The sequence below is a fragment of the Polypterus senegalus genome, chromosome 13 (assembly GCF_016835505.1).
Source record: "Polypterus senegalus isolate Bchr_013 chromosome 13, ASM1683550v1, whole genome shotgun sequence".
Taxonomy (NCBI): Eukaryota; Metazoa; Chordata; class Cladistia; order Polypteriformes; family Polypteridae; genus Polypterus; species Polypterus senegalus.
Genome location: NC_053166.1, coordinates 22,634,500 through 22,661,551, shown reverse-complemented (window position 1 = coordinate 22,661,551; position 27,052 = coordinate 22,634,500). Strand labels below are relative to the sequence as shown.

Here is a 27,052-nt window from a genome sequence, read left to right as displayed (position 1 = left end):
ATTTTGGCATTATAAATTAGCTGTTGTATTTGTTAGTTCACAATCCATTTTTACAGGTATAAAATGCAAAAAATGTGCAAGGAATTTTCAGTCTTAAAAAAAAAAAAAGTAATAAAAACTGAATTACATGTAACAGTCAAAAGTTATCAAATGAACTTTATATACTGGAATGGCAGTTACCATCTTTCATCTCAGAGTGAGAAAATAAGGAAAGACCCTTTATATTTAAAAAAAAAAAAAAAAAAAAAGAAATAAATTAAGAAAGCTGTCAAACTGTTCTAACAGGTTCTGGTAGGATTTATGAACCATAGTGAATGGATCTGCTCTTTGCATTTACTACAAGGCACTTAAACACATACATACATATATGCGTGTGTGTGTGTGTACAGCTGTGTATGTGTGTATATATTTTCTGCACACACACATACATTTTATAATATATATATACACACACACACACACACACACTTCATTTGACTGATACTCTGCTTCAAAACCATTGGTAAAATGTTCAAATGCATATTAGCTTTGTGAGCTTTACAGTTCACGACGGACACTGCCATTTTGTTTTTTTTTTTTTTTAAGGCAAAAATCATATAAACAGCATCTGTGTTGCTAAACAGGAAGGTCACTTTTTGGATTTAAAATTTATTAATCTCCTCCCCTCCCCCCCCCAAAAAAAATCCACTACAAACTAGTCAGTCCTCCTCAAATTTTAACTCTTTTTGAAGAAGGAGACTGGGAACCACCATTAGCCGTGAAAGGAATCCTCTGGTTAATTTTCTTGCCGATAGTCTCCACCTTAAAAATAAAATAAAATTAAAAAAAAATAAATATTAAAAAAAAAAAGTCCATTCTGCTGATGAATTCATTTTCTGTTATATGAATTTCTAGTTGGCCTTATTTATTCTTTTCTTTTAAATCAACTGCATTAACAGAGAAAATGTTCAATTTGACTTTGGAAACTTCCAGTACATCCTAGGCCTATCTGACAGGAATTTTATGATCATGAACACTTTGGAATTTCTTGTACAGCTGCAGTGAGGGGCCATGTCAGGCTAGGAGGCCCTAATAAACGTCCAGGGGAGCCACAAGAAAACTGATGGGAAAAAAAAAAATAAATAAAATTCACGCCAATAGTTGGCTTGTTAAAACTTAAGAACCACCAGCTTGATAGAAAACCACTGTCACAACAATATTCAATATGTGACCTGTAACTGACTCATTTAAAAAAAAAAAAAAAACATTTATGTTACGATTAAGAAATTCAGGCACCAGTAATAATTTATTAAATAAAAAACAGACTGGTTTTTAAATGGCCTTTTGATTTTTTATCATGCTTTAAAACACAGGCAGTGCAGCAGCACTAGCAGCATATATGCTTTTGTTAATGATTAATAATAATAATAATTCTTTGCATTTATATAGTGCTTTTCTCACTACTCAAAGCGCTCAGCGATTGCAGGTTAAGGGCCCAACAGAGCAGAGTCCCTTTTGGCATTTACGACATTTGAACCGGCAACCTTCCGATTGCCAGTGCAGATCCCTAGCCTCAGAGCCACCACTCCGCCGATTAAGATAACAAGCACCTCTGTCAAGACTGCAAAAGGAACAAGAAGGTAAATATCACGGTCTACGTTTTTTGTATTGTCATGATACACTGGGGGGACCTTAGAGAAATGAAGGTTGAGAACTGTTCTCAAAACGATACGAGATAACAAAATGTCCACAGATTGAGTTGCAGCCAGAGTCTTTGACATTGTGGTAATTCTATAGACATTACATAAATTTAGTTTCGACTCCAAGGGTAAGACAAACAAACACTACTTGCTCACCTGAAAGCCCATGTGCTGCAACTGATCATAAAGACTGTCTAAAATGCGCCTTCCGTCAAATATAAATGCTGGTTTTAGCATGGCTTTGTAGATCCGTTCATAGTCCAGTTCCTATGGGTTTAAAGGAATAAGTTTTTTTAAATTTAAGGGGGTGGTTTAACAAAATTAAACACGAACATACAAACATACATATAAATCCCACCTTAAACATATCCCACTCTGTGCAGATCACAATAGCATGTGCATTTTCACAAGCATCATAAGGGTCCATAGAGACTGTGACCAATCGAGAAACTGAAAAGGGGAAAAAAAAAAAACAAATAGTTACATTTTTACATAACATTCTCGATCACACTTAATCAAACTCAGTGACACAGAAGGCTGGAGACTATCCAGGTGGCAGCACAAGATGCAAAGCAGGAAATAACCATGGGCAGTTTATTTCAGGGCCCACTAATGCATATACCCATATGGGCGCAGTTTAGAGTCGTCAATTACCCCAGAATGTAGAAGGAAAACCATAACAGGTGGATGAAAAACCCACTCAAAACACAAGGAGAATATGCACATTCCACATGGGTGTGAACAATCAATCGCCAGTCACAAGATCCATATACAGCAGTGCTAACCATTGTGTGTCTATGCCACCCATCCATTCATCCATTTGCTAACCCGCTGAATCCAAATACAGGGTCACGGGGGTCTGCTGGAGCCAATCCCAGCCAACACAGGGCACAAGGCAGGAACCAATCCTGGGCAGGGTGCCAACCCACCGCAGGACACACACAAACACACCCACACACCAAGCACACACTAGGGCCAATTTAGAATCGCCAATCCACCTAACCTGCATGTCTTTGGAATGTGGGAGGAAACCGGAGCGCCCGGAGGAAACCCACGCAGACACGGGAGAACATGCAAACTCCAGGGAGGACCCGGGAAGCGAACCCGGGTCTCCTAACTGCGAGGCAGCAGCACTACCACTGTGCCACCGTGCCGCCCCTATGCCACCCTATAAACACAAAAATTAAAATTAAACACAAAAAGGACAGGGAATACCCCTTACCATTGGAGACAGTCTTTAGGTTGTGTAAACTAGCAGTTGAACACCTCAAAATTATGTGAAGGGAAAGGAAAACTGAAGCAACAATTAGAGTTTGAAAGTGCACTTGTTGGATGAAAGGAGGAATTCAGCCAATCTGTTAAATACAGATATGAGAAACCACACTACCAAATAAGAACTTATTTAGTGCTAAATTTAAAAAAATCTGCCGAAGATCAATGACCTCATAGGTTCTTATGGATATGCCATAGACCAGACCCACCATCCTCTTTCTCAAAACTGAGTATTGTATTGTAAGTTTTTTTTACTTCAGCCAGCTATACTCCAAAGCTATGGCAGATGGGACTGTTCCAAATATGCTTCATCTGGTAAGCATTGGAAAATTGAACAAAAGTGTTTGCTTTAGATGTGTATGTAAAAGGTTTCTATTTTTGTACTTTGAGGTCTGCTGTTCATTTAATACACAAGACCAAGAGGAATGGACACCTCTATAGATCTAAGAGTGGAGGGGCAAGTGCAGCCAGTTCTGCTTGAAAAGCACAATCCATGGTTCAGGGTGTGGAGGAAGGGAGATGGCAGGATTAGCCACGTCATAAAGGACAAGGATAAGCTCATTTGTATGAGGAAACACCCCCCACCACATTCCTCTAATTAAAAAAAAATATATATATATATATATATATATATATATATATATATATATATATATATATATATATATATATATATATATATATATATATATATATATTTCTAATGTGGTGGTTTTAATGCAAAAGGCAATCAACAAATTCTGGTTTATCAGAAATCGCAGCCCTTGGCTTGCTTAAACAATTCAGGCCCATGTTAAGATACTGATTTGCTTATCTCCCCCAGTCATGCAAAAGATGGTGTCTGTTTACAACTTGGCTCAGTACTGCAAAAGCCTTAAAAAAAAATTACATGATTGTTCACATTCTTAGAATAGCACACAAAACAATTAAGTAAAAGTGTGACTGTGCAAGATCAGTTTCAGAGCTTAATGGAAATTTTGGGTTTTTACATTTTAAGTGCACAAAATAAAAGTATGTTTGTATAATGCATCATCACTCTGCCAAGGACTGGTTCCTGCATAAATCCAGTGTTGTCAATGTAGGCCCCAGTCCCAACTTTCACAATCTTCAAATACAATAACAGATTTAAGAGTGAATGACACTCACGTAGCATGCATGTTTGAGATGCAAAACAAAAACCCCATACAGGCAAAGAACTGCAAACTCCAGGCCAGAATGAATCACTGTGCCTCCCAAGATGGGGACATTGCAAGTTTTCAAAATGCAGCACCATTGCAGATCAGTTTTATATAGGAGTTCATGTAATGTAGATTCTCCGACAAGGGGGAGGGGAGAAAAGAAATAAATATCACCTCATTTCCTGAAGATGATATAGACAGCAAACTGAACAGTCTTTGTCCCCAACACACACACACACACTCTTTAAATATACTGTACTTTAAAATGGGGTGTCTCACACACACACAAAAAGTTAAATAGTAACCTCTTTCTGGGTCATCTGAGATGGCAGGGTGAGAAAGATCTTGAAAGATCTGTTCTCGCTTTACTTTTGGATCATAAATGTAAAGGCGTGCTCCTTCATCCATCAAATATTTACTAATGTATATGCTGGACGACTCCCTAAAAAAGTGAAAGACTTAAATAAGCAAAAACATGTACTGTAATTCTTAATCAGAAATTCACAATACAGTGTGCCTCAAAATTACTTATGGGTAATTAGTGTTTATATTAAAAAAAAAGCATAAAGATGAAGTAGACAACCAGATAAAATTCAACAAAGCAGTGTCAACAGTTAGAAAAAAAAACAGCAGGCCACACACTCTGCTTACCTTGTATCACCAGTGTTTTTTTTAAATGCAAATCCAAGAAGTGCAATCTTCTTATCTGTCACTGTATTGAAGAGGCAACCGATGATGCGGGAGGAAAATCGCCTACGCTGATAGTCATTAATTTCGATTACCTGAAAACACAGAAAACCCGAGAGTCACACCTACTGGAAAAGGGAGGATGAGGAGACGAAGACTATGATGAAGAAAAAAAAAAAATCCACAAAGCTAATGTAGTAAATAAAATTGCTGAGCCAGGAATTGCATAAAACACCACTCTGGAGAATACATGGAACCTGTTGTAAGTCAACCTGAAGACTATAAAATGGGGAAGTGGCTGGAGTGCCACTGGAAAAATGAAATTTTTGTTAATCACTACCTGGAGATTTTATAGATTTGCAACATGCATGTACAGATTTTCTCTAAAAACCAAATATCATTGATCTACTGTACTTACTGAACCTGCGTGATTAAAGGTTCAAAATAGAAAAGACCACTTGTATGACCATATAATTAAGTGTGACATGTACAATACTACATAACAGCTAAATGTGAAATGCTATCCTAATGTTTTACACATTCAGTGGAACAATTTGCAAATTTCTATGATGAAAGGAATATAAAAAAAAAAAAAAAAAAATTGTACCTGTTGCCAATATCTGGCTACTTCTGGCAGGTTGAGGGCTTCACAAAGGTAAACCAGGTTAAGAACATCTTTCTGGAAACAGCTACCACCAAACCCTAAATAAGAAAAAAGTAAATTGCGCAACTTTTGATAAGCGACTATAATCATCCATCCATCCATTTTCCAACCCGCTGAATCCGAGCACAGGGTCATGGGGGTCTGCTGGAGCCAATCCCAGCCAACACAGGGCACGAGCCAATCCCGGGCAGGGTGCCAACCCACCGCAGGACTATAATCACATACATGATAAATTACATTTATTATGTTAAAATGGCAGGCAACATAGAGAAGCAGTGGCGGTGCTGATGCTTCGCAATAAGGAGCCTTGGGTTCATGTCCCAGGTCCTTCTTGCATGGAGTTTGCTTATTCTCCCCATGTCTGAATATATTTCCTTTGAGTAGTCAGATTTATTCCTGCACAGTCCAAAAGGTATGCAGGATAGGTGGACTGGTGATGCTGAATTGGCCCTAATGGGTTTATGGGAGTGTCTTTCAAAGAAATGGACTGGCACTCTGTCCAAGAACTTTTTCTGGCCTTGTGCTTTCTGGGAAAGGGTCCAGCCCATGGGTTGTTGAAATGTCTATTTGCTTTATGATTATCTGCAAACACACTGTAATTCCTTGTATGCATAAGCTGCCACATTGCCATGACAGGAGCATGGTATAATCTTATATTAAATTATTTTAAGGTCAGTACAGCCTATAGGTGCATTGGCTTTCCACTGCCACATGGAAATAGAGTGACATTTGAACATAACATTTCAAAACCACCCATGACACACTAGTATTGGATCAGTAATAAAATTTTTACTTCTGTATTGATGCCAGCTTTCAGACCTCATTACCTGTATAAAAAACCTTCTCTGAAGCAAATAAAGGGCAACTCCAACCCCCAGTCTTGCTCTAGCCTCTCTGCTGTAATTTACTTCCACCCCATTAATTCCTGATCACAAAGTATTTGGGAAACCCCAAAAACCTCCAAAATTCAAACCTCATCAACCAACCTCCCAACCCCTCCCCAACTAGCAGTCATGATTGCGTGGAAGCACTAAATGGGCAAGTAATTGAGAGGAATGCCGTCATTTATTTCCAGAACTGAAAATCCCAAAATGTTGGTACCTTACAGTTTTAAAATGTCAATATTTTGGTACTATTCCAGTACTGGTATACTGTGCAACCCTATAACACACAATTGTGACCTCCAAACAGAGTGCTCCTTAAGAGCAAAGCCATACAAAGCACAATACCTCAGTGAACAAGAATTCAATTTACAAGAAGTCTTTATATAAAATTATCCATGTTCTAAATGAGAATGGAAAAATACACACATTTTAGGGTAGGGAGTCAAGTAGACTCCCTGAAACGGGCCAGACTTACCTACACTTGCCTTGAGAAAATTGCTCCCAATTCTTTGGTCAGTGCCTATGGCATGTGCAACCTCTTCCACATCTGCTCCGGTTACTTCACAGAGCGCACTGATGGAGTTAATGCTACTGATTCTCTGGGCCAGAAATGCATTGGCAGCCTAGAAAATGTAAGTTTGGTTTTATAAATTGTGTAAACCTTTGTCACTTCAAAGTGGCACTGTGAGAAATGCAAGAACCTATTTAACTCTAAGTAAAGGTAGGGTTTTTTTTTTTTTTAACTCCACTTTAACTTGTTACAGGAAATTGAGTAATGTATACTTCCTTGACTGTAAAAAAAAAAACACAACAATATATATATATATATAAAAATAACCGACTTAAAAAACGCTGAACTTCTCCTTTAGCATCTCTATCTTTGGGATATGAAAAATCCCACCCAAACAAAAAGAAGAACATGCCACAGCATGTGACCTGGCTAGGAACTGCACTTGGGTTAAAAGTACCATTATTACTTTTTTAAACGATTAAAATATTTATATTTAAAAATATATTAAGCTTTGACACCCATTAAACTAAACTACTTTTATGGGGAAGAAAGAATGAAATCTGAATACATAAAATGTACCATCAAAATAAATTCCAGAATTATAACATGAATTTTAAGTTGAAAAGCATATGTTTTTGTCCAACAAATCTCCAACATTTTTAACATTTGCTGTCTAATATCTGTAGCAAGCAACTGGAAAAAAGCAAATACTGTAATTATATGAAGCAAATGTCATGAAAAATTCAAGACATTACCAGTTATCAGGTGTAATATAATCAATTCTAAAGAATAAAGGTGAAATTAATTTGTCTGTCTAAACACACTATACTGTACATCTATAGAAGAATATTTTAACATATTCTCTACGAGTGCAGAGTCACACAAGTGCAATGAAGAATTTAGTAAATACAAAATACTCTTATTTTAAAATATGTCAAATATGTTACCAGTTTGGAAAGCTCAGATGACCAGGTATTGGTGGTGATGATTTTTGTTTTAGGTACCCAGTGCTCATAGATGTTGCGAAGTGCTTCAATTGCCTTTTGTCCCTCTGGAGTCTCATCGCCACCAATAAGAACTCTGTCAGGATTCTTCAGATCCGATATAGCAGTGCCTTCTGCTAAGAATTCTGGATTGGACAACACCTTAGAAAATGGGGAAACAAAATGAGTGGATAAAGTTTCATACGAGGTTACCCATTGGATGTCTTTGTACTCAGACCACAAAAGAGGCAAAAATGTGGCATCATTAAATTAAATACTCAAAGAAGGAAATCACTTGGGATTTAGAAAGCATCCAAAACTACCAAAAAAAAAAATAAATAAATTAAAACTATCAATGCACCCATTTTTCATTTAGTCAGTCAAGTCTGTACCTTTCTCCACTCCAATCTTCCATTTTCTCAACTCTACTGTAAATGTGTTTTGCTAGAACACCCACAAGATAAAATGTGTTGTTAAAAACAAAAAACTTATACATTACTTAAGATTTTCAAGCCATACAAACACTGTTTTGGTGCACCGGATTATGACCAAGAGATCTGTAAAGATATTTCTGCAGAAGAGTTTGTAATATTGGAGTCACTATTTTCCAACTAAGAAATTATGGTTTTGAAAGCTAGCAACTGCTAGAATATCTAAAGCTAGGAACTAGCTCAAAAACAGGTTTAAAACTCATACTTTTCTGACTTTGGTTGCAGTAGAACCTGCCCAAACCACCACTGGTTTACGTAAAGCCCCAAGCATTTAGTTGCCCTTAAGTCATGTCTTCCTGTCTGGTCTGTAAAGGAGACAACAGTCCCCATGAACACTGCATGTTTTCGAAGAGGAAAGCCAATCTCCTATCTTTACCAGTGATAAAGCCCATTGGCCCCCCTGGGAACAGCCAAAGCCCTTTCATACACAGACTCTGCACATTGAACCCTACCAGACTCTGCACATTCACTATGGCATCTCATTATTAGGACATACAAAAAAAGAAAATCCACACACACACAAACCACACACAACAACTACAATATGCTCTAAACATAATCCATAAAGCAGAACACAGCACTCAACCCCAAATGACGGAGAGATCGAGGCCCACTTGTGGTAGTGAAGTCTTAAAGAATAAAATGGCAATCAAAATCAGAATTACATAAAATTAATTCCTGCCAAATTCTGGAACAAATTGAACAGATCCTTAAACAGAATGTGTTTTTTCGTAATTTGACTTAATCTAGAATTTTATAATTCTACAATTTACAATAAAGTGTATACTGTAGTATTAAATTAAAAGAGATATTCCACCACCACCACCATAAACCACCTGTAACTTATATCAGCCAGTTGGCTTTTTCCATTACAAGGTAAAAATGGAAATGAATGTATACACCCAACACCACCCTGGAACCAACTTTTTACAGTATACCAGCCTATCAGGAGTCACAATATGCATGCAACAAATATAGTGATGCTAAGTAATCCAAACGTATATCTTTGAAGTGAATGGATATTATGGAACCCAGAGAAAATAACACAATCCAGGAGATGCAAACTTAACAAACAATAATATAATAAGTCTGGCAGGGTGAAAAGTTTAACAGTCAGTCATTCTTCTTATTTCTACCACAGATTCCATTAGGACAAAGCCAACCATGGATTGTGACAAACTGAACTTGTCTAGTTTAGATATAAGAAAGACACGTTACCCGCAGTGGCCACACTAAGAAATGCACACAAGTCCCACAGCAAATACATAGATTAAATATTTAGTTGCAATTGAGAAATCAAAAACAGTAAATCCACTGTGGGTCTCACCTGGAAGTTAAGACTGGCTTTTGTGTTTGCATTAAATATCCTTCGAATGCTTTCTGCTGCACGGACAGGTACGGTGCTCTTCTCTACTACAATCTTGCATCCATCTGAAACATCTGCTATCCGTCTTGCACATGCTTCAATATATTTTAGATCAGCTGCTCGTCCTTTTCCAATGCCAAATGTTTTAGTTGGAGTATTCACCTAAATAGAGATTTTTTTCCATTTTTACTTTACCAGCATTTTTCAGCTACAATCCACTAAATGGAAACTGAAGGCAAATTTTAAATTGATACAGAAAATATTCCTTACAGAAATGAAAACCAGATCAGCTTCTTGAATGGCACGGTCAATATCCGTGGAGAAGAACAGGTTTACATTTCGGCATGATTCCACCACTTCTTGCAAGCCAGGCTAAATAAGGGGAACACATTTAAATATTTACACATACTGTATACACATAAAAACCAAATGAAAGTGACCTTCAAAGCTAACTGCTCAAATTCTCTTTATCCCCCGTTTAGAAATATCATATCAAACTCTGAAAGGGAATTTACAATTCAGGTTGATAACACATATGAACTTGCCTCAAAAATAGGGAGACTCTCTGAATTCCAAGCTTTAATCCTCTGTTCATTTACATCCACAACTGTGACAGTTACTTCAGGACACATCTGTGCAATGACACTGCATGTGGGTCCCCCAACATACCCAGCACCGATGCAACAGATCTTCTTAATCTGCACCATTTTCAGAACCTGGGAAAAACCCAATTAACTGCATATTAGAAATCACTACTGAATACCCACAATGCACTTTAACAATAATCATATATATAAAAAAAAGAATTTACTATAGAAACATGACTAAGAAAATGAACTAAACATCTGGAAAGGTTGTATATTAGCAAACATATCACAAATGAGAAATCTATTTTGTTACTTATGAGCTTGCAGGCAATAAACTGGCCTTAAAATAAAACATAGCAGGAGACACAATGCATATGCAGAGAAAGCATTCAGTCTAGGATACAGTATTTACATTTACTTTCCCAACCAACATCTAATTAACCTCTCAAACAGATTTTTATGATCTATAGTTTGGTCAAAGTATCTGGTTTGTCAGGTTAAGTGCCAAGCCAAGATAAGCACTTTGCCATGTCAACAGAGCGGTTTCAGAAGTACAGTATGCCTCGCCAAACAAAGTATCAACACAGTCCAGACATACACTTTGGGTGTGATGCAAGTTTCTGATTTTCCTAAATCATTATAGGCTGTTTTTTTTTTATTTATCAATAGTGGGGTTTACTTTTACAGAAAGACCCCATTACAACTCATATCTACAAGTAAATTTGTTTTAATGCAGAGTTACAAGAAACTAGAATCTGCCAAGACAACATCATGAGCTATGCACGGAATGAGGATCTAGATTATCACAAGCACACTGAGCAGTTCAAGTTTAACTTTAATGACATTTCTAATAAGATCAATGACAATAACATAATGCAAAAAAAAAAAAAGACCCATTTTTCCTTGATATACCCGTCTGCTCCACAGTGTAAAATTAAAAGGCAAACAAATCATATGTGACTAAAGTGCACACTGCAGACTTTCATTTAAGGCAGAGCTGTAGCTCTCATGTAAAGCAATGGCAACTACAGATGCCAAAGGTAGTCTGTGTGTAGAAGCAAGCCTAGGTATCTTATGCCTGCACTAATGAAGTATTGAAACACACGCGAGTAACAAAAAACAACTGTGATGCCAACTGTCCCAAACATTATAGTGGGGGAGATATTTAGAAAAAGTGCTGTCATTTCTACATGGTGGGCGCGAAATTTATGAAAATCCCCTTAAAACGAAAGTCTGCAACATGTACTTTTATTATATTGAATTGTTTGCCAAAATTTTTCATATCTTTACGACCACACACTGTGGTGGCGAATAAAAACACTGGCAGCCAGTTTCCCTACGTGCATTTGTAAGCGACAATCCATCCATCCATCCATCATCCAACTCACTATAACGTAACTACAGGGTCACGGGGGTCTGCTGGAGCCAATCCCAGCCAACACAGGGCACACACACACACACACCAGGGACAATTTAGGATCGCCAATGCACCTAACCTGCATGTCTTTGTCTGTGGGAGGAAACCAGAGCACCCGGAGGAAACCCACACAGACACGGGGAGAGCATGCAAACTCCACGCAGGGAGGATCCAGGAAGCGAACCCATGGTCTCCTTACTGCGAGGCAGCAGCGCTACCACTGCACCACCATGCCGCATGCCAAATGATTTCCCATTCTCCGTTTTCCATTTTCTTTTGTTTGTGTATACAGGGCCTAACAAAGAGCTGATGTTGCAAAAGGAGTTACAATGTTAACCAAACAGAGGCCTAAAGTGCTGGAAGAGGTGGAAAAATTGTTGCTAGTGTGGCTGAATGAGAAGCACCTTGCAGAGGATGACGTACGCTAGGCGATCATATGCGAGGAAGCCAGGAAGATTCATGGCGATTTACTGAAAAAAAATCCTTCTTTGACTGGCAAAGGTGAGGAATTTAAAGCCAGTAGAGGATGTTTTGAAAAGTTTTGCAAGAGAAGTGGTATTACATTTTTTTTTCCCTATGCTTAAAAATCATGAAAAAAAAAAAAAAATGTTTAGAGTGAGCGGTTCATTAAGGGTCTAGTGCAAACACCATCCATCTATCCATCCATCCATCCTCTTCCGCTTATCCGAGGTCGGGTCGCGGGGGCAGCAGCTTAAGCAGAGAGGCCCAGACTTCCCTCTCCCCGGCCACTTCTTCCAGCTCTTCCAGGAGAATCCCAAGGCGTTCCCAGGCCAGCCGGGAGACATAGTCCCTCCAGCGTGTCCTGGGTCTTCCCCGGGGCCTCCTCCCAGTTGGACGTGCCCGGAACACCTCACCAGGGGGGCGTCCAGGAGGCATCCTGATCAGATGCCCGAGCCACCTCATCGGACTCCTCTCGATGCGGATGAGCAGCGGCTCTACTCCGAGTCCCTCCCGGATGACTGAGCTTCTCACCCGATCTTTAAGGGAAAGCCCAGACACCCTGCGGAAGAAACTCATTTCAGCCGCTTGTATTCGCGATCTCGTTCTTTCGGTCACTACCCATAGCTCATGACCATAGGTGAGGGTAGGAGCGTAGATCAACTGGTAAATTGAGAGCTTTGCCTTACGGCTCAGCTCCTTTTTCACCACAACAGACCGATGCAGAGCCAGCATCACTGCAGATGCCGCACCGATCCGCCTATCGATCTCACGCTCCATTCTTCCCTCACTTGTGAACAAGACCCCGAGATACTTGAACTCCTCCACTTGGGGCAGGATCTCTCCCCCAACCCTGAGAGGGCACTCCACCTTTTTCTGGCTGAGAACCATGGTCTCGGACTTTTAGGTGCCGATTCTCATCCCAGCCGCTTCACACTCAGTTGCGAACCGATCCAGACACAGTGCAAACACAGTGTTAGTTTTCTCTGTTCAAGGTTTTCTCAGTGTTATTCAATGTTTTACATTTAATTTACTATTACACTGTGCATTCTATGGTATAATTAACTATTTTTGTGCTTAAAAAAAATATATATATATTTACATACAGTCCATACGGTCTGGAACGGACTAATTGTATTTACATACAATCTTATGGGGAAATTACGGTTGGGTCGCGACCAGAGTTTTGGAGTGAATTATGGTCGTGACCGAAGGTACCACTGTATATACTCACAGCTTACTGTCATTGGCATCAGAATGAAACTTCTCCAGATAGAGAGTTCCAAGACCATTTATTACACGCAGGGGCCTACAACGCCAGTTCTGATGGGCTGGGGTGGCATAATTCTTAATAAGATGTCAGTTACTGCTATTGAAATGTTTATTGCTCAAGCAACATTTTTTTTCTGCTTAATGTTAGTTTTTTTCTTGTTAGTATTCCCCACCCATAATTGCTTATTTTAGTCTTAAAAAGCTGCATTCTATTTTTTTTTAATTCCTTCCTATTATTACCAATATGATGCAAATGACAAGTGAACCATTAGTTACCGTCTAACTTGCCCTACAGTTCTATAAATTCCACATGAACTACATGGTTTAATCAAATATTAGAAGGAAACTGGAGAGAATTACTCATTTGCTTTAGGCTACAACTGATTTCAATAATAGAATCGGAAAGGAGAATAAAGGAATGGCTGATATGGCATAATGAAAACACTAACAAGCATAAAGGTAAAGATCTGTTATTGGTAAGGATTGGTTTCTAATTAAGCAATTGGGTTGAAGCAAAAACTTGTCGACATAATTGCCCTACAGGATCACCTTGCAGCCCCCTGGATTAGCACATGGGAGTAAGAATTTCACTGTAGCCTGTACACATGACAATGACTCCATGGGCATATACTGTCCATAAACACATGTACAAACGTAAACAGTATAAATTATTTTATCCATACATCTATATAGCCTTATGACCAGTAGACAGAAACAGTCTCTGAACCTACTGGTGTGAATGCACCATTTGCCATAAAGGAGTGGAGAGTCTGAAGCAACCATGCAGGATGACAGGGGCCTTTAATGCCCAGTGGGGACTGGGCGGTCTCATGGTCTGGAATCCCTACAGATTTTATTTTTTCTCCAGCCGTCTGGAGTTTTTTTGTTTTTCTGTCCCCTGGCCATTGAACCTTACTCTTATTCGATGTTAATTAATGTTGATTTATTTTGTTTTATAATTGTGTCTTTCATTTTTCTATTCTTTAATATGTAAAGCACTTTGAGCTACTGTTTGTATGAAAATGTGCTATATAAATAAATGTTGTTGTTTAATAAAACTGTTTGCCTGTTTACAGCAGTGTACACTGTATTTGTACTGAAAAAGAAGATGTTGGGTATCAGTAATATTCTGTGCTACCTTCACTGCCCTCTCCACGACTTTAGGACCTTGAGCACAGCAGATGTTCATCCAGGGTGCGACACATCCAGGGAGGATGGACTCCAATGTGCAACAGTACAAGTTACAAAGAACGGGCACCTGAGTAAGTAGAGGTGTTGGGGGTCTTTCTTGACAATAACTAAAATGTATTTTGTGTGTGTGTGTGTGTGTGTGTGTGTTCAACCGAAATAGTAACTCCTTGAAATATAAAGCTACCCATTCCCTCCAGTGCAGGTGGCAGTGTGATCTAACTTCTGATACATTTTAGTTCTACTAATAATAAGCTCGATCCTGCTGCCTCACAGTAAGGAGACCTGGGTTTGCTTCCCGGGTCTTCCCTGCATGGAATTTGCATGTTCTCCGCGTGTCTGCGTGGGTTTCCTCCCACAGTTCAAAGACATACAGGTTAGGTGCATTGGCCATCCTAAATTGCCCCTAGTGTGTGTGTGTGTGTGTGTGTGTGTGTGTGCGCGCGCCCTGCAGTGGGCTGGCTCCCTACCCAGGGTTTGTTTCCTGCCTTGCGCCTTCTGTTGGCTGCGATTGGCTCCAGCAGACCCCTCCCCATATGACCCTGTGTTGGCTGCGATTGGCTCCAGCAGACCCCTCCCCATATGACCCTGTGTTGGCTGCGATTGGCTCCAGCAGACCCCTCCCCATATGACCCTGTGTTAGGATATAGCAGGTTGGATAAATAATAAGCTAGATAGTCATCTATTCTATCTATTCTTGAATGAATTTGCAATTATTAATCTCTACTTTTCTCAGTTTCCTTTTCCGGTTCTTGCAAGGTGGTGTTCTGCACCACTGCCACCACCGGATCAAAGCTCTGTACAACCAGCCTGTCATGTTTGACTGAAAACGGATTCCGCAACCTCTCACAAGTCCCACTTTATTGATTTCTCTGACGTAACCTTAACAAACAAACAAAGAATATTTATGTTAGGTAGCGGGGCTGGATGTTTTTTAGCCTTAGAATCCTTGCAGATTTGATTTCTTTCTCAAGCTTAACTGGAGATTCTTTTTTTTTTTTTCCTTTTTTAATCAGATTTACCTTTAGAGACTTAAAAGTCGATTCAACATATACAGCATATGAACTACTTCTCTACTAAATTACATATCTATCTTGTGTAAGTGCGTATTATTTATTTTTAATGTTATTAATCATTACACTTATCAACTGTAAATTTAATTAGTTTTTCTTTGCTTTTAACTATTTCTTTAGCTACATCACATTTAGCAAATGTGCTATAGAAATAAATATTGCTGTTGTTAAAGTCTCGGAATCCATCTTTAATCCATTGCATACATCTTTGGGATATGGGAAAAAATAAATAAACCAGAATACTTGAAGAAAATCCATCCACACACAAAGCTTGCCAAAGAGACACTGTCCTCTTTTTCTTTGGAACAGTAAAGTACAAGAACCTTTACTGCAGAGTTTGAATACGAGTTACAATATTGACTGAATAATTTACAAACCTCTACCGGAGGCAAAGTGAAATTCTTAAGAAAATGAAAAGGAAGAGAGACTCTGTGTGAACCTGCCGCATTGGTTTTCTTTCAGTATGCAGCATTTGGATCATTCCATCCGAGTTACACGTCATTATAACAGGATGACATTTCTGCAAGCTAATCTCAGATGTTAATGTGAATTCTTTTGGACTGTTTCATCATATACTCAAGAGAAAGTGTGTGTTAGTTTTGATGGACAAACCTAGGCACCAATTATCAAACAAACTTTTGGAATTATTTGCATGGGAGAAACCAATGGCAAAATATTAAAATTGTCCTTTATACCATACCATATTTATTTGTTGAGCTCTTAAAAACACAGCATTACAACTGACCGAAGCGCTGTACAGTTACAACAAGCAGGACTAAAAGCAAAATATTAAAAACAAACATTAAGAGAGAATTAAAACAGAGATACTAAAAACAGGTCAAGGGACCAAATAAAATAGAGAAAATAGCAAAAGGCAAGTGCAAAATGAAACAGGTTAAGAATTAAAAGCCAATGTGAAGAAGTGCGTTTTTAGGCGAGATTTGAATGTGGCGACTGAAGCGGCTTACCTAAACACTAAGGGCAGGGAATTCCAGAGCCTGGGTGCACAGACGGAGAAAGCCCTTTCACCACGAGCTTTAAAACGTGCCTTGGGAACGGTTAGGAGCAGCTGATCTGTGGATCTAAGAACACGAAGAGGATTGTGACAATGGAGCAAGACACTTATATAGGCAGGGGCTAGACCGTTTAATGCCTTATAGGTTAGGAGGAGAATCTTAAAATCGATTCTGAATCTAACCGGCAGCCAGTGTAGGGTTTTTAAAATCGGTGAAATGTGTTGGATTCTGCTACTTCCAGTTAGAAGCCTTGCAGCCGCATTTTGAGCCAGTTGGAGTCTAGAAAGAGTGGCTTTACGGATACCAAAAAGGCAGGAATTAGAGTAGTCAAGCCGGGACGTAATGAATGCATGGATTACCGATTCCAGGAGGTGGTTAGACAGAATAGGTTTGAGTTTGGCGATTCGCCTTAGATGGAAAAAGCAGGATTTTACTGTGCTGTTGACTTTGAGCATCCATTTTCAGGAATGTATCCATTTTGATTCCAAGATTGGAGACAGACGAAGTTACTGGAATGGGAAGAGAGTCGAGGCCAAGGGGTGGAGCCTGTTTGCAGTCAGGACTAAAAACAATGACCTCGGTTTTTGAATCGTTCAGGTGAAGGAAGTTTACAGCCAGCCAGTCCTTAATGTCAGATAGGCAGTCGAGGAGAGGTTTGGTGGAGTCAGTTGGCTTTATAATCCAATCTAGAGTTTGCTATAGTCCCGTTTTGCTCTCTCTGCTTCACAGAGTTTAGCTTCTTTAAAAGGTCAGTAAGCTCCTAAACCATGAAAGACCATTTGTAAATGTAAAGAGTTCTGTCTCACTGATGAATCATTACTGTCTTTTCGTTTTGGTTCCAAGGGTAATATTTCTTTCGCTCTCACTGCTAGAGTAAAATCATTCGGTGAATTACCCTATGTATTTCTGGTTGGTGATGTTACTTACCGATGAAAGTAATTCACAGCGTGTCAGGTAAATCTTTAGCAGGTTTATTTTATTTTTTTCCCTGCATCAGATAAGCTACAGAATTCACCGAGAGCACTAGCTCCTATGAAGCTTACAACTGCACATTGGATGAGAAAGACAGATGGAAGGAAGAGCCTGCACAAAGGAGTCGTTGATATCGTTGGTACGCGAGGATGTGCAATCCTCAGTCGCACCACTTCACTTCCTGTTGAGAATCCGCTTGGCAAGTGCAAGACGACAAGGTACGGCAGGAAGTTGCACCACTTTGATGGACCCTTGACTGGTTGAGTCACCTCTGACCTTACTGCCATGGGTGGTCCTTCCAGGAGTACATGACTGTCAACAGCATCGCTCAGGGGATCATTGATCACACAACCCACTCCGCCACTCGTGCCGACTCAGTGGATGGGCAACTGTAGATTCTCAGTCACATAGTAGCACTTCACGTTTTTGTTACATTTTGTTATGTTTCAGCCTTACACTTTGGTCAACTGGGAGACCTTCGCCAGACAGGTGTGTGCTTTTTCCTAATCATCCCCAAACAATTGGACAGACCACAAGTGGACTCTAAACAAGGTGTAGAAACATCAATGATGATCAATTGAATGAGATGTACCCAAGCCAAATTTCAAGCAAGCATCGAAAAAATGTCTGAATACTTGTCAAGGTGATTTCATGTTTTTTTTTTTTAATTTTTAATAAACTTGCACAAATGTAATAAAAACAAATGTTCTAATATCCCTTTTTTGTTTTTATCATTAATAAGAATAATAATTCTTTTCATTTATATAGCGCTTTTCTCACTACTCAAAGCGCTCAGCAATTGCAGGTTAAGGGCCTTGCTCAAGGGCCCAACAGAGCAGAGTCCCTTTTTGGCATTTACGGGATTCGAACCGGCAACCTTCCGATTGCCAGTGCAGATCCCTAGCCTCATTGACTGTTGCTTGATCAAAGGAAAAAAAGTAATTGAAATGATTTTAGCATAAGGCTAAAACAAAGAATGAGAAAGGAGACTACAGTGCACTCAAAGAATGTATAATCGAGGAGCCTGGCACAGAGGACCTTGTTACCCAGACAAATGTTTTATCCATTTAATAGAGCAGAAATACTGCAAAAAGCCAAATCAGAAATGAAAAAAGTTTTTCTCATGCAAATCTTTGGACAATAATTGAATGGGGAGAAATATTTCACAAGTTTGTTCCCTGTTCATAGGCAAGTCAGCTTAGGTTTATGTTATGTGCATTGTCCTAGGTATCTTAAAAATCATTCCATTATAAAGAATTTAAATTTATTATAACAAACGGGTTTGTGGAATTTATGGAAAACTGGTTATTGCCTGCCTGGCCCACACAGGCAGTTGGGGGAGTTTATCTATTACTGGATTTAGGCGTTTATTAGTGAATTGAAACTCACCTGCTTACCCAGAGCTGAGAGAAACTGAGCAAACAGCAAATCACCAGCCCAGCAGTTCTATTATGCCACAATGCTACCCAGTAATCATATAGTAAACATGAAATAACAGCTCAGAGTGTTATAATATTTGGCCAATGTCTTTACCCAGTATTATTTAGAACACTTGGGCATGTTATAAATTAATATTCCCACATACACACACAGACAAAATATGATAAATACAGATTCTGCTCACATTTCTGGGTCAGTACCCAAAACTGGGGCACAGCCAGGTAAAGGCCATGTCACTTTATTTTATGATTTTCAGTTGCAGATTTCATTTACATAATCTTAGGGAGTCGGGAACAGTCACAGTGCATTCCTCGGACTTCCAGTCATGTAGCTGGACATTCCCAAAGACCCAGTCTGACAAGTCTGTGACTCACCCTGACAAAATCAAGCAGAACTGAATTTGTATCAAGAATGGATAGTATGGATGGGCTCAGAGTTGTGTGATAACCAACACACAAATAAACACTCTGCCAGCTACAAGGGCTAAGAAACATGGGCGTTTAAGACCTGACAAACATAAGAGAGACTCGTCTGTCTGACTATGTTTTATATACCATGAAAGAAAAACTAAAACAAATAAAAATAAATAAAAACACGTGTTGAGATTGTGGCTGAATATCTGAACCTGCAAATCAATTGTACAGCACTGGCTCGGTCAGTCAACACATCAATGGCCGACAGAAAAAGAAGCAAGCTTGTGATATTTTGGAAATATTTTGGGAACTGTGCTTGAATTTTTTACATCGTCATTTAATCTGACTTCTACTAGTGCAGTCGGACATTCTAATTCAACAATATCAGCAACTCTGGTCATCAAGTTTGACAATTTGTTCATCTAGAAGGCGTTTAATGCAACATTGGCTTTACTACTGAGGGTTATACAGCAAGTTAAAAGGTGCTAAAGAACGGAGAGCATTTTGACCTTTAAACTAATTGTCCTACTTCTCTATTATAAAAAAAAAAAAAAAATCTTGGAAGGAGACGAGACCCAACTGTCTCAGAGACACTTTCACGTCCCGCGAGATGAGTCTTTGTGCCAAGTGATGTAACCACACCTGGGGCCAGAAGCCCTGCGAGACAAGAGCTTATGCAAAGAGATTTGGAAAAGTCCTGCGTGGTTATGTCAGACACATTTCTTGTAGAAAGAAAGAAACGATATTCACTCACAGGCAATTATATGATGTGCTGTCACGATGTAACTCCAAACACAGAATCAAAATTCAATACGATATTGACAAAAAGGTAAAAGCTAAATGAGATCGAAAATATGGACATAGGTGATATGACAGAAGTGCGCTGCATGAAATGCAGATCACGCGGCACGGCAGCAGCAAGCCAGCAGCTGATCGAGCAAAGAGGAGGTACCAAAAAAAAAAAAGAAAAAAATCTGTATGTGTTTCCCATTGTATCACAGTTTAAGAGAGGGTGTCGGAGGAGCGATCAAATCTTCTTGGGGTGCGTTCAGCCCTCCTCTTCACATCGAGAGCGGCAGAGACGCAAAGTGGTTGGCGTGTAGTGTTGGCGCGTTGTGCAGGCGGTTTAGGGTTTGAAGCACCCCAGTCTCCTAAATTTATATAAAAACAAACAAATAAATAAAAATCCACACACTGCTCCAAGTAATCTTACTAAAATTAACCATATGTGGAATTAAACTGCTTAGTTCATATAGATTTTGGGGAAGGGAAAAAAAAAAAAAAAAAAAAAAGACTAGATTGTGGCGGTCTCCATAGCTTATGCAAATAAAAAAAATAAAAAAAAACTGCTATATGTTAACAGAATAATTACTTTTTTGGGCAACTAAAAACAGAACCACCAAGGCTCTTTTACTCTGCTCAGTCATTTAGAGATGACTTTGAGACTTGCAAGTTCTAATTCTTTCCATATGCTTAGAAGGCTACAGCCTCTCATTGAATTTCACAGTCCTTTAATCTCATGTTCTCAAATTTAGGGAAGTTTAAAAGCATTAAAAACGACAATATTCCAGTTCACTTTAGACAAAGGTTTGTTGTATCTTCTAATAGCAGGTTTCAAAATACTCAACCTTAACCCGGTTACTAATGCACAAACTGGCTGTTTTTGTCCCTTTTACATAGGTTTCTTTTCACAATCAAAAGAAGTTGTCTTAAGTTGCAGTTTTAGATAGAGAGATAGATTTTCACACCACTGTATCTATTTGCCCCCTTCCTGATTTCTTATTCTTTTGCATGTTTGTCACACAAAATGTTTCTGATCATCAAACACATTTAACCATTAGTCAAATATAACACAAGTAAACACAAAATGCAGTTTTTAAATTATGGTTTTTATTATTTATCCAAACCTACATGGCCCTGTGTGAAAAAGTAATTGCCCCCTGAACCTAATTGCCCCCTGAACCTAATAACTGGCTGGGCCACCCTTAGCAGCAATAACTGCCATCAAGCGTTTGCAATAACTTGCAATGAGTCTTTTACAGCGCTCTGGAGGAATTTTGTCCCACTCATCTTTGCAGAATTGTTGTAATTCACCTTTATTTGAGGGTTTTCTAGCATGAACCGCCTTTTTAAGGTCATGCCATAGCATCTCAATTGGATTCAGGTCAGGACTTTGACTAGGCCACTCAAGTCTTCATTTTGTTTTTCTTCAGCCATTCAGAGGTGGATTTGCTGGTGTGTTTTGGGTCACTGTCCTGTTGCAGCACCCAAGATCGCTTCAGCTTGAGTTGACGAACAGATGGCCGGACATTCTCCTTCAGGATTTTTTGGTAGACAGTAGAATTCATGGTTCCATCTATCACAGCAAGCCTTCCAGGTCCTGAAGCAGCAAAACAACCCCAGACCATCACACTACCACCACCATATTTTACTGTTGGTATGATGTTCTTTTTCTGAAATGCTGTGTTCCTTTTACGCCAGATGTAACGGGACATTTGCCTTCCAAAAGTTCAACTTTTGTCTCATCAGTCCACAAGGTATTTTCCCAAAAGTCTTGGCAATCATTGTGATGTTTCTTAGCAAAATTGAGACGAGCCCTAATGTTCTTTTTGCTTAACAGTGGTTTGCGTCTTGGAAATCTGCCATGCAGGCCGTTTTTGCCCAGTCTCTTTCTTATGGTGGAGTTGTGAACACTGACCTTAATTGAGGCAAGTGAGGCCTGCAGTTCTTTAGATGTTGTCCTGGGGTCTTTTGTGACCTCTCGGATGAGTCGCCTCTGCGCTCTTGGGGTAATTTTGGTCGGCCGGCCACTCCTGGGAAGGTTCACCACTGTTCCATGTTTTTGCCATTTGTGGATAATGGCTCTCACTGTGGTTCGCTGGAGTCCCAAAGCTTTAGAAATGGCTTTATAACCTTTACCAGACTGATAGATCTCAATTACTTCTGTTCTCATTTGTTCCTGAATTTCTTTGGATCTTGGCATGATGTCTAGCTTTTGAGGTGCTTTTGGTCTACTTCTCTGTGTCAGGCAGCTCCTATTTAAGTGATTTCTTGATTGAAACAGGTGTGGCAGTAATCAGGCCTGGGGGTGGCTACGGAAATTGAACTCAGGTGGCAATTACTCAAGGGGGCAATTACTTTTTCACACAGGGCCATGTAGGTTTGGATTTTTTTCTCCTTTAATAATAAAAAACATCATTTAAAAACTGCATTTTGTGTTTACTTGTGTTATATTTGACTAATGGTTAAATGTGTTTGATGATCAGAAACATTTTGTGTGACAAACATGCAAAAGAATAAGAAATCAGGAAGGGGGCAAATAGTTTTTCACACCACTGTAGATAGATAGATAGATAGATAGATAGATAGATAGATAAGCTGAATTGGTTCTTTTTGTAGAATATATTACTAGATATTCAGAATTACACCTGGTCAGTAACACGAGATAGTAGAAGAATAGGGAAATTGAAGGATCAGTCATTTCCAGCACTATATTACTTGCACTTTGACTTAATTTGTTTAAATAGAACAGTCCTATCATACCCTATACAATTCAAACATATATAAAATGTACATTATCTTCAACTAGTAAAAGAGACGTTATTAATCCCAAAGGGAAATTTACAAAATTTCCTAAAATTTGCTTAGGCCTCCACTCCAAAATTAATTTGACAGGAGAGAGGAAAAAAAAAAAAAAAAAAGGTTGCACTTTTCTTTCACCCATCTCACAGTCTACTCATTGTGTCTTAGACTCCGTCAGGTTACACACAACCTCAGGAGTGCTTACATGGGGAGGTGATGAAAAAACTGCCCAGTATATGACAACAGCTCCTTTATTCAGATTCCAGTCAGTAAAGGTTTATAGACGAAATCAACAAGCAGGAGTCATGAATAGACAAGAGGTGAATGGCTGCCAGACTGTGTCCAACTCCCCAAATCTCCAATGCCACATTTTTACAGAAGACTCAATGTTAGATTCTCTCATGTGTCCTTGGAAAATATAGGGAACCAATGAAAACTGACCGAACGTATATTTCATCTTCACTTGCAAACCCTGGTGGACTTCTCAGATTCACAAATAAGCCTCTGAAGGTTAACCTGACCAGGGAACAGGCCTGTTAGTACTTGTTTTAGCTACATATAGACAAACCCTGGGGCACAAATGTGCAGATTCCCACCAAGCCAAATTTTTATCGCACAAGAGATGTCCACAAAAACACCTAGGATTAAAAAGAATGCTACCTACAGGCACTCTTATTTTATAACTAGTTAAATGACTAAAATAACGCTGTTCAGGTGGCATGGTGACAGAGTAGTCAGTGCTGCTGAGTCATGGATCCCCCGTACAAGATTAAAGCCCTGCATGTGGCTGTTGTATGTATAGAGACATGTCTAGGTCTGTGTGAGATTTCCGCCTATATCCCTAGAGACGTGGGGGATAGGCTGATCTGCAACGCTAAACTGACAGCTGGAGTACATTTAAATATATAAAGGTTTTAAAAACAAGCTCAATGTGTTGCACCTTTCACATCACCCACAAACACAAGACAAAAGGCAAAGAATACAATACAAAACAATATGACAAGCTTTAAAATTGAATTCAAATTCATTATTTGCCGTATCAAAGGCATGTACAAATTCATGAATCTCACCCACGGACAGAAATATATCCCTACCTGATAAAATACTCAAAAAGACCAAATACAGCATTTTGTATGAACAGCTTTCTTTAAATAAAAGTCTTACTGCAATCTTTGCTCTTATTCCCTCTACCTCACCATCTCTTAAAATTATTTATAATGAAATACCCAGTTGAAATGCTTTGTTTCAGGGCCAGGCTGATGCATATACAAGAAAATAAGAAATGTGACCAAAAAAAAAAGGAGACCATTCTATCCATCAAGCCCGACTGTTTAACTAATAGCTAAGCTGTCCCATAATCAGAAGTTTAAAATAGTTTACCCAAACTGACATGCAAATGTAAATTGGTCTTGCATCCATGAACATGCCCTGCCCTGCAATAGACTTGTGTCACAGGGTTGCTACCTCCTTAATGCCAAGGCAGTGTTGCCAAAAGGACAATCCCGGACGCAGAGAACAGAATTAAAAGATCATATGACTTGGAGTCATGATTTTACTGATCTATTATGCCTGAACCTCCTTATAAAACTACACCCATTCACTGTGTAGACCATACATGCTCTTCAAGTTGATTTTCTTTAGGTTCAGTCACTTCCAAGACAAATTATAAGCTAAAAGGACACTGTATGATTAGTAGTTTCTGCTCGGCTATATATTAGCAACCCATCCAGACAACAAGCCTCTACAGTTTTGTAATAGAATGGGAGTCTGTATCACAAATTATTTGTGCAGTTTTTTGTATTTTTATTGTGTCATATTTCAATTTTAAAGCTTTTGCTTTCATGTATTTATTATAGTGTTTTATGTAGAATTATTTGTATCCAGCTATTCTATAGCATAAGCATTTGAATAGAGCTTAAAAAAAAACACAAGTGATTTTCCTCTTTTGCTCTTTCAATCCAAGCAAAAGTCTTTCCAAATGCTCACAATAAACTTTAGATGGTATACCCTCGTTTAAACAGTTTAAGGTTTCGTTTATTCAGTTAAGCTTCATATTATATGTGAAAAGTTACTTTAGACAAGGAAACCAGTTTAACCAGATCTCAATACAAAATCAGGCAGAATAATTGATTCTGGTAAATTCCACGTCACTCTTTTAAAGCGCATTTACGTCGTAAAAAAGCACCTAAAAAACCAAGAACAAATTAAACAGCTCTTACAACTTTCAGGCTAGACACCCCCCACCCCCAACCCCTGTATAAATTGATGGGGGTGGGTTGAGGGGGCGGGGTGCCTGGTAAGAGAAATTCCACGTTGTGTCCGAGAGCCGCAGGGTATGATTAGAATGACGGGCCTCTATACGAATAGAAATGTAAGATTTCTTTCTACTAGCCAATGGCAGAACCGCTAAAGCCTGCGATCCAGATACCAAAGCACATCTCATGGACACGCTGTAAGTGAATTAAAATTCGGGAAAGAGAACACGAATAATCAAAAAATGGCTTGAGGCAAAAAAAAAATGAACACAACTTTAGCCAGCAACGCGCCATCATAACATAGTACGATTAAACTACAGTTATGCTCTCCTATTAATAGAAGCTAGTGATGCTGGACAAATCGGTTTTAGAAAACGGCTGGAATTTACAGTACATCCCAAAAAGAAAAAAGTCGCCAAGCTTACCTCCGTCGCCACGTCCAACAGCAAAAAAAATAATATCTCTGAAAGGGCAAGGTATCCGAGCTTGAGCACCCTGCTTAAGGCTGATACACAACAGAGATAAAACAGAAATCCGATTTAACCAACAACAATTCACGCACAAGTCAACCTAATACTGAACGCCAAGTAAGTAGAACGGCAGCTCGTGCACAGCGCCTTTTCAAGAGCGCACAGAGCCGGGCTGGGGAGAGGCGGTCCCAAATTACGTCACTTCCTCGACTTTTTGTGCGCCTCTGTTCTGTATTACGAATACAGAACTATTTAATAACCAAATGAAATGTGCGGCAGTTGTCAAAGATGTACAATATCTTTAGGGAAAAGGTAGGTAATAAAATGTAACTTGTCTTTGCGTCATCAGTCATTAACTTACGGTTACTTTGAAACCCGTTATAGCAACTTCCCAGAGCTGCACTGGTCTGCTCAGCTGCTACATTCATTTGGACAAATACTTTGAAGCGACGCCATGCAGATGCATTGTAAGAACGGTAAGCACATCATACGCAGGCTGACCCTATATTGCATTGAAAAGAAACAGAAACAAAAAACAAACTTACATATTTTGGTATGTGAATTTAATCACAAATGGCTTTGTGGTTCATTTAAATTGAACAGTCAAGATGCAAGTTTCATATGTGAATGTGTAAATGTATTGGAATGTTTAGAGCACAGATGTTTAAAAAAACACATTTCGTGTTAGCTCTCAAAGACATAAAATATGTGTTAGCTTAATTGGCCTTTAATTTCAGGATTTATGAGAGGATGGTGTTTAAAGACCAAGCAGTGGGTGCCAAGATGGAGTAGAAAAATATACAGTATGTGACAAAATAGAGTGACAAGATATACCTTTGGATATCTAAATTAAACAAATCGATTTAAGACAAATCTGTAGGTGTTAAAATGTATTAATTCATAAGGCATAATGTAATAGCAAAATAATAATAATAATACATTTTATTTATATAGCGTTTCTCCTATGCGCAATGCGCTTAACGTACACTGAACTACTACCTGTTTGGAAAAAAAAATAAATAAACAACCTGCTGCTTCCTTTTGAGATAGAATATCGTCTTTCCTGAATAAAACCCATCAAGATACTCATTAAAATGATCAATCTAGTGGCTGGCAGAACTTGCTTCTCTGTTTTGTTAATAATTTTTGTCATTCTATGGATACAAAACTAGGAAAGAGTCCTTAGCTCAGCA

The 27,052-nt window shown here is 38.9% G+C and overlaps 1 protein-coding gene across 1 annotated transcript; it reads right to left on the bottom strand.

Annotated features, from left to right (window-relative positions):
• Positions 1 to 237: 237 nt before the first annotated feature.
• Positions 238 to 26,016, bottom strand: LOC120542845 (UDP-glucose 6-dehydrogenase-like). Its single transcript, XM_039775535.1, has 12 exons — positions 25,815 to 26,016; positions 10,261 to 10,431; positions 9,986 to 10,087; positions 9,677 to 9,877; positions 7,823 to 8,020; positions 6,840 to 6,987; positions 5,424 to 5,518; positions 4,781 to 4,911; positions 4,435 to 4,571; positions 2,038 to 2,129; positions 1,836 to 1,946; positions 238 to 801 (listed from the first exon to the last, which is right to left on the bottom strand). Exons 2-12 carry the CDS (start codon positions 10,420 to 10,422, stop codon positions 709 to 711), a joined length of 1,470 nt encoding a protein of 489 aa, XP_039631469.1. The 5' UTR covers positions 10,423 to 10,431; positions 25,815 to 26,016; the 3' UTR covers positions 238 to 708.
• Positions 26,017 to 27,052: the final 1,036 nt, after the last annotated feature.

What these genes read in the sequence shown, in the direction of transcription:
- LOC120542845 (XM_039775535.1), bottom strand. Translation starts at nt 10,422, where the DNA reads ATGGTGCAGATTAAGAAGATCTGTTGCATCGGTGCTGGGTATGTTGGG. An exon ending in AAGCCAGTCTTAACTTCCAG is followed by an intron (nt 8,021 to 9,676) that starts GTGAGACCCACA and finishes CCATTTTCTAAG; the next exon opens with GTGTTGTCCAATCCAGAATT. An exon ending in TAGCCAGATATTGGCAACAG is followed by an intron (nt 4,912 to 5,423) that starts GTACAATTTTTT and finishes CTGTGTTTTCAG; the next exon opens with GTAATCGAAATTAATGACTA.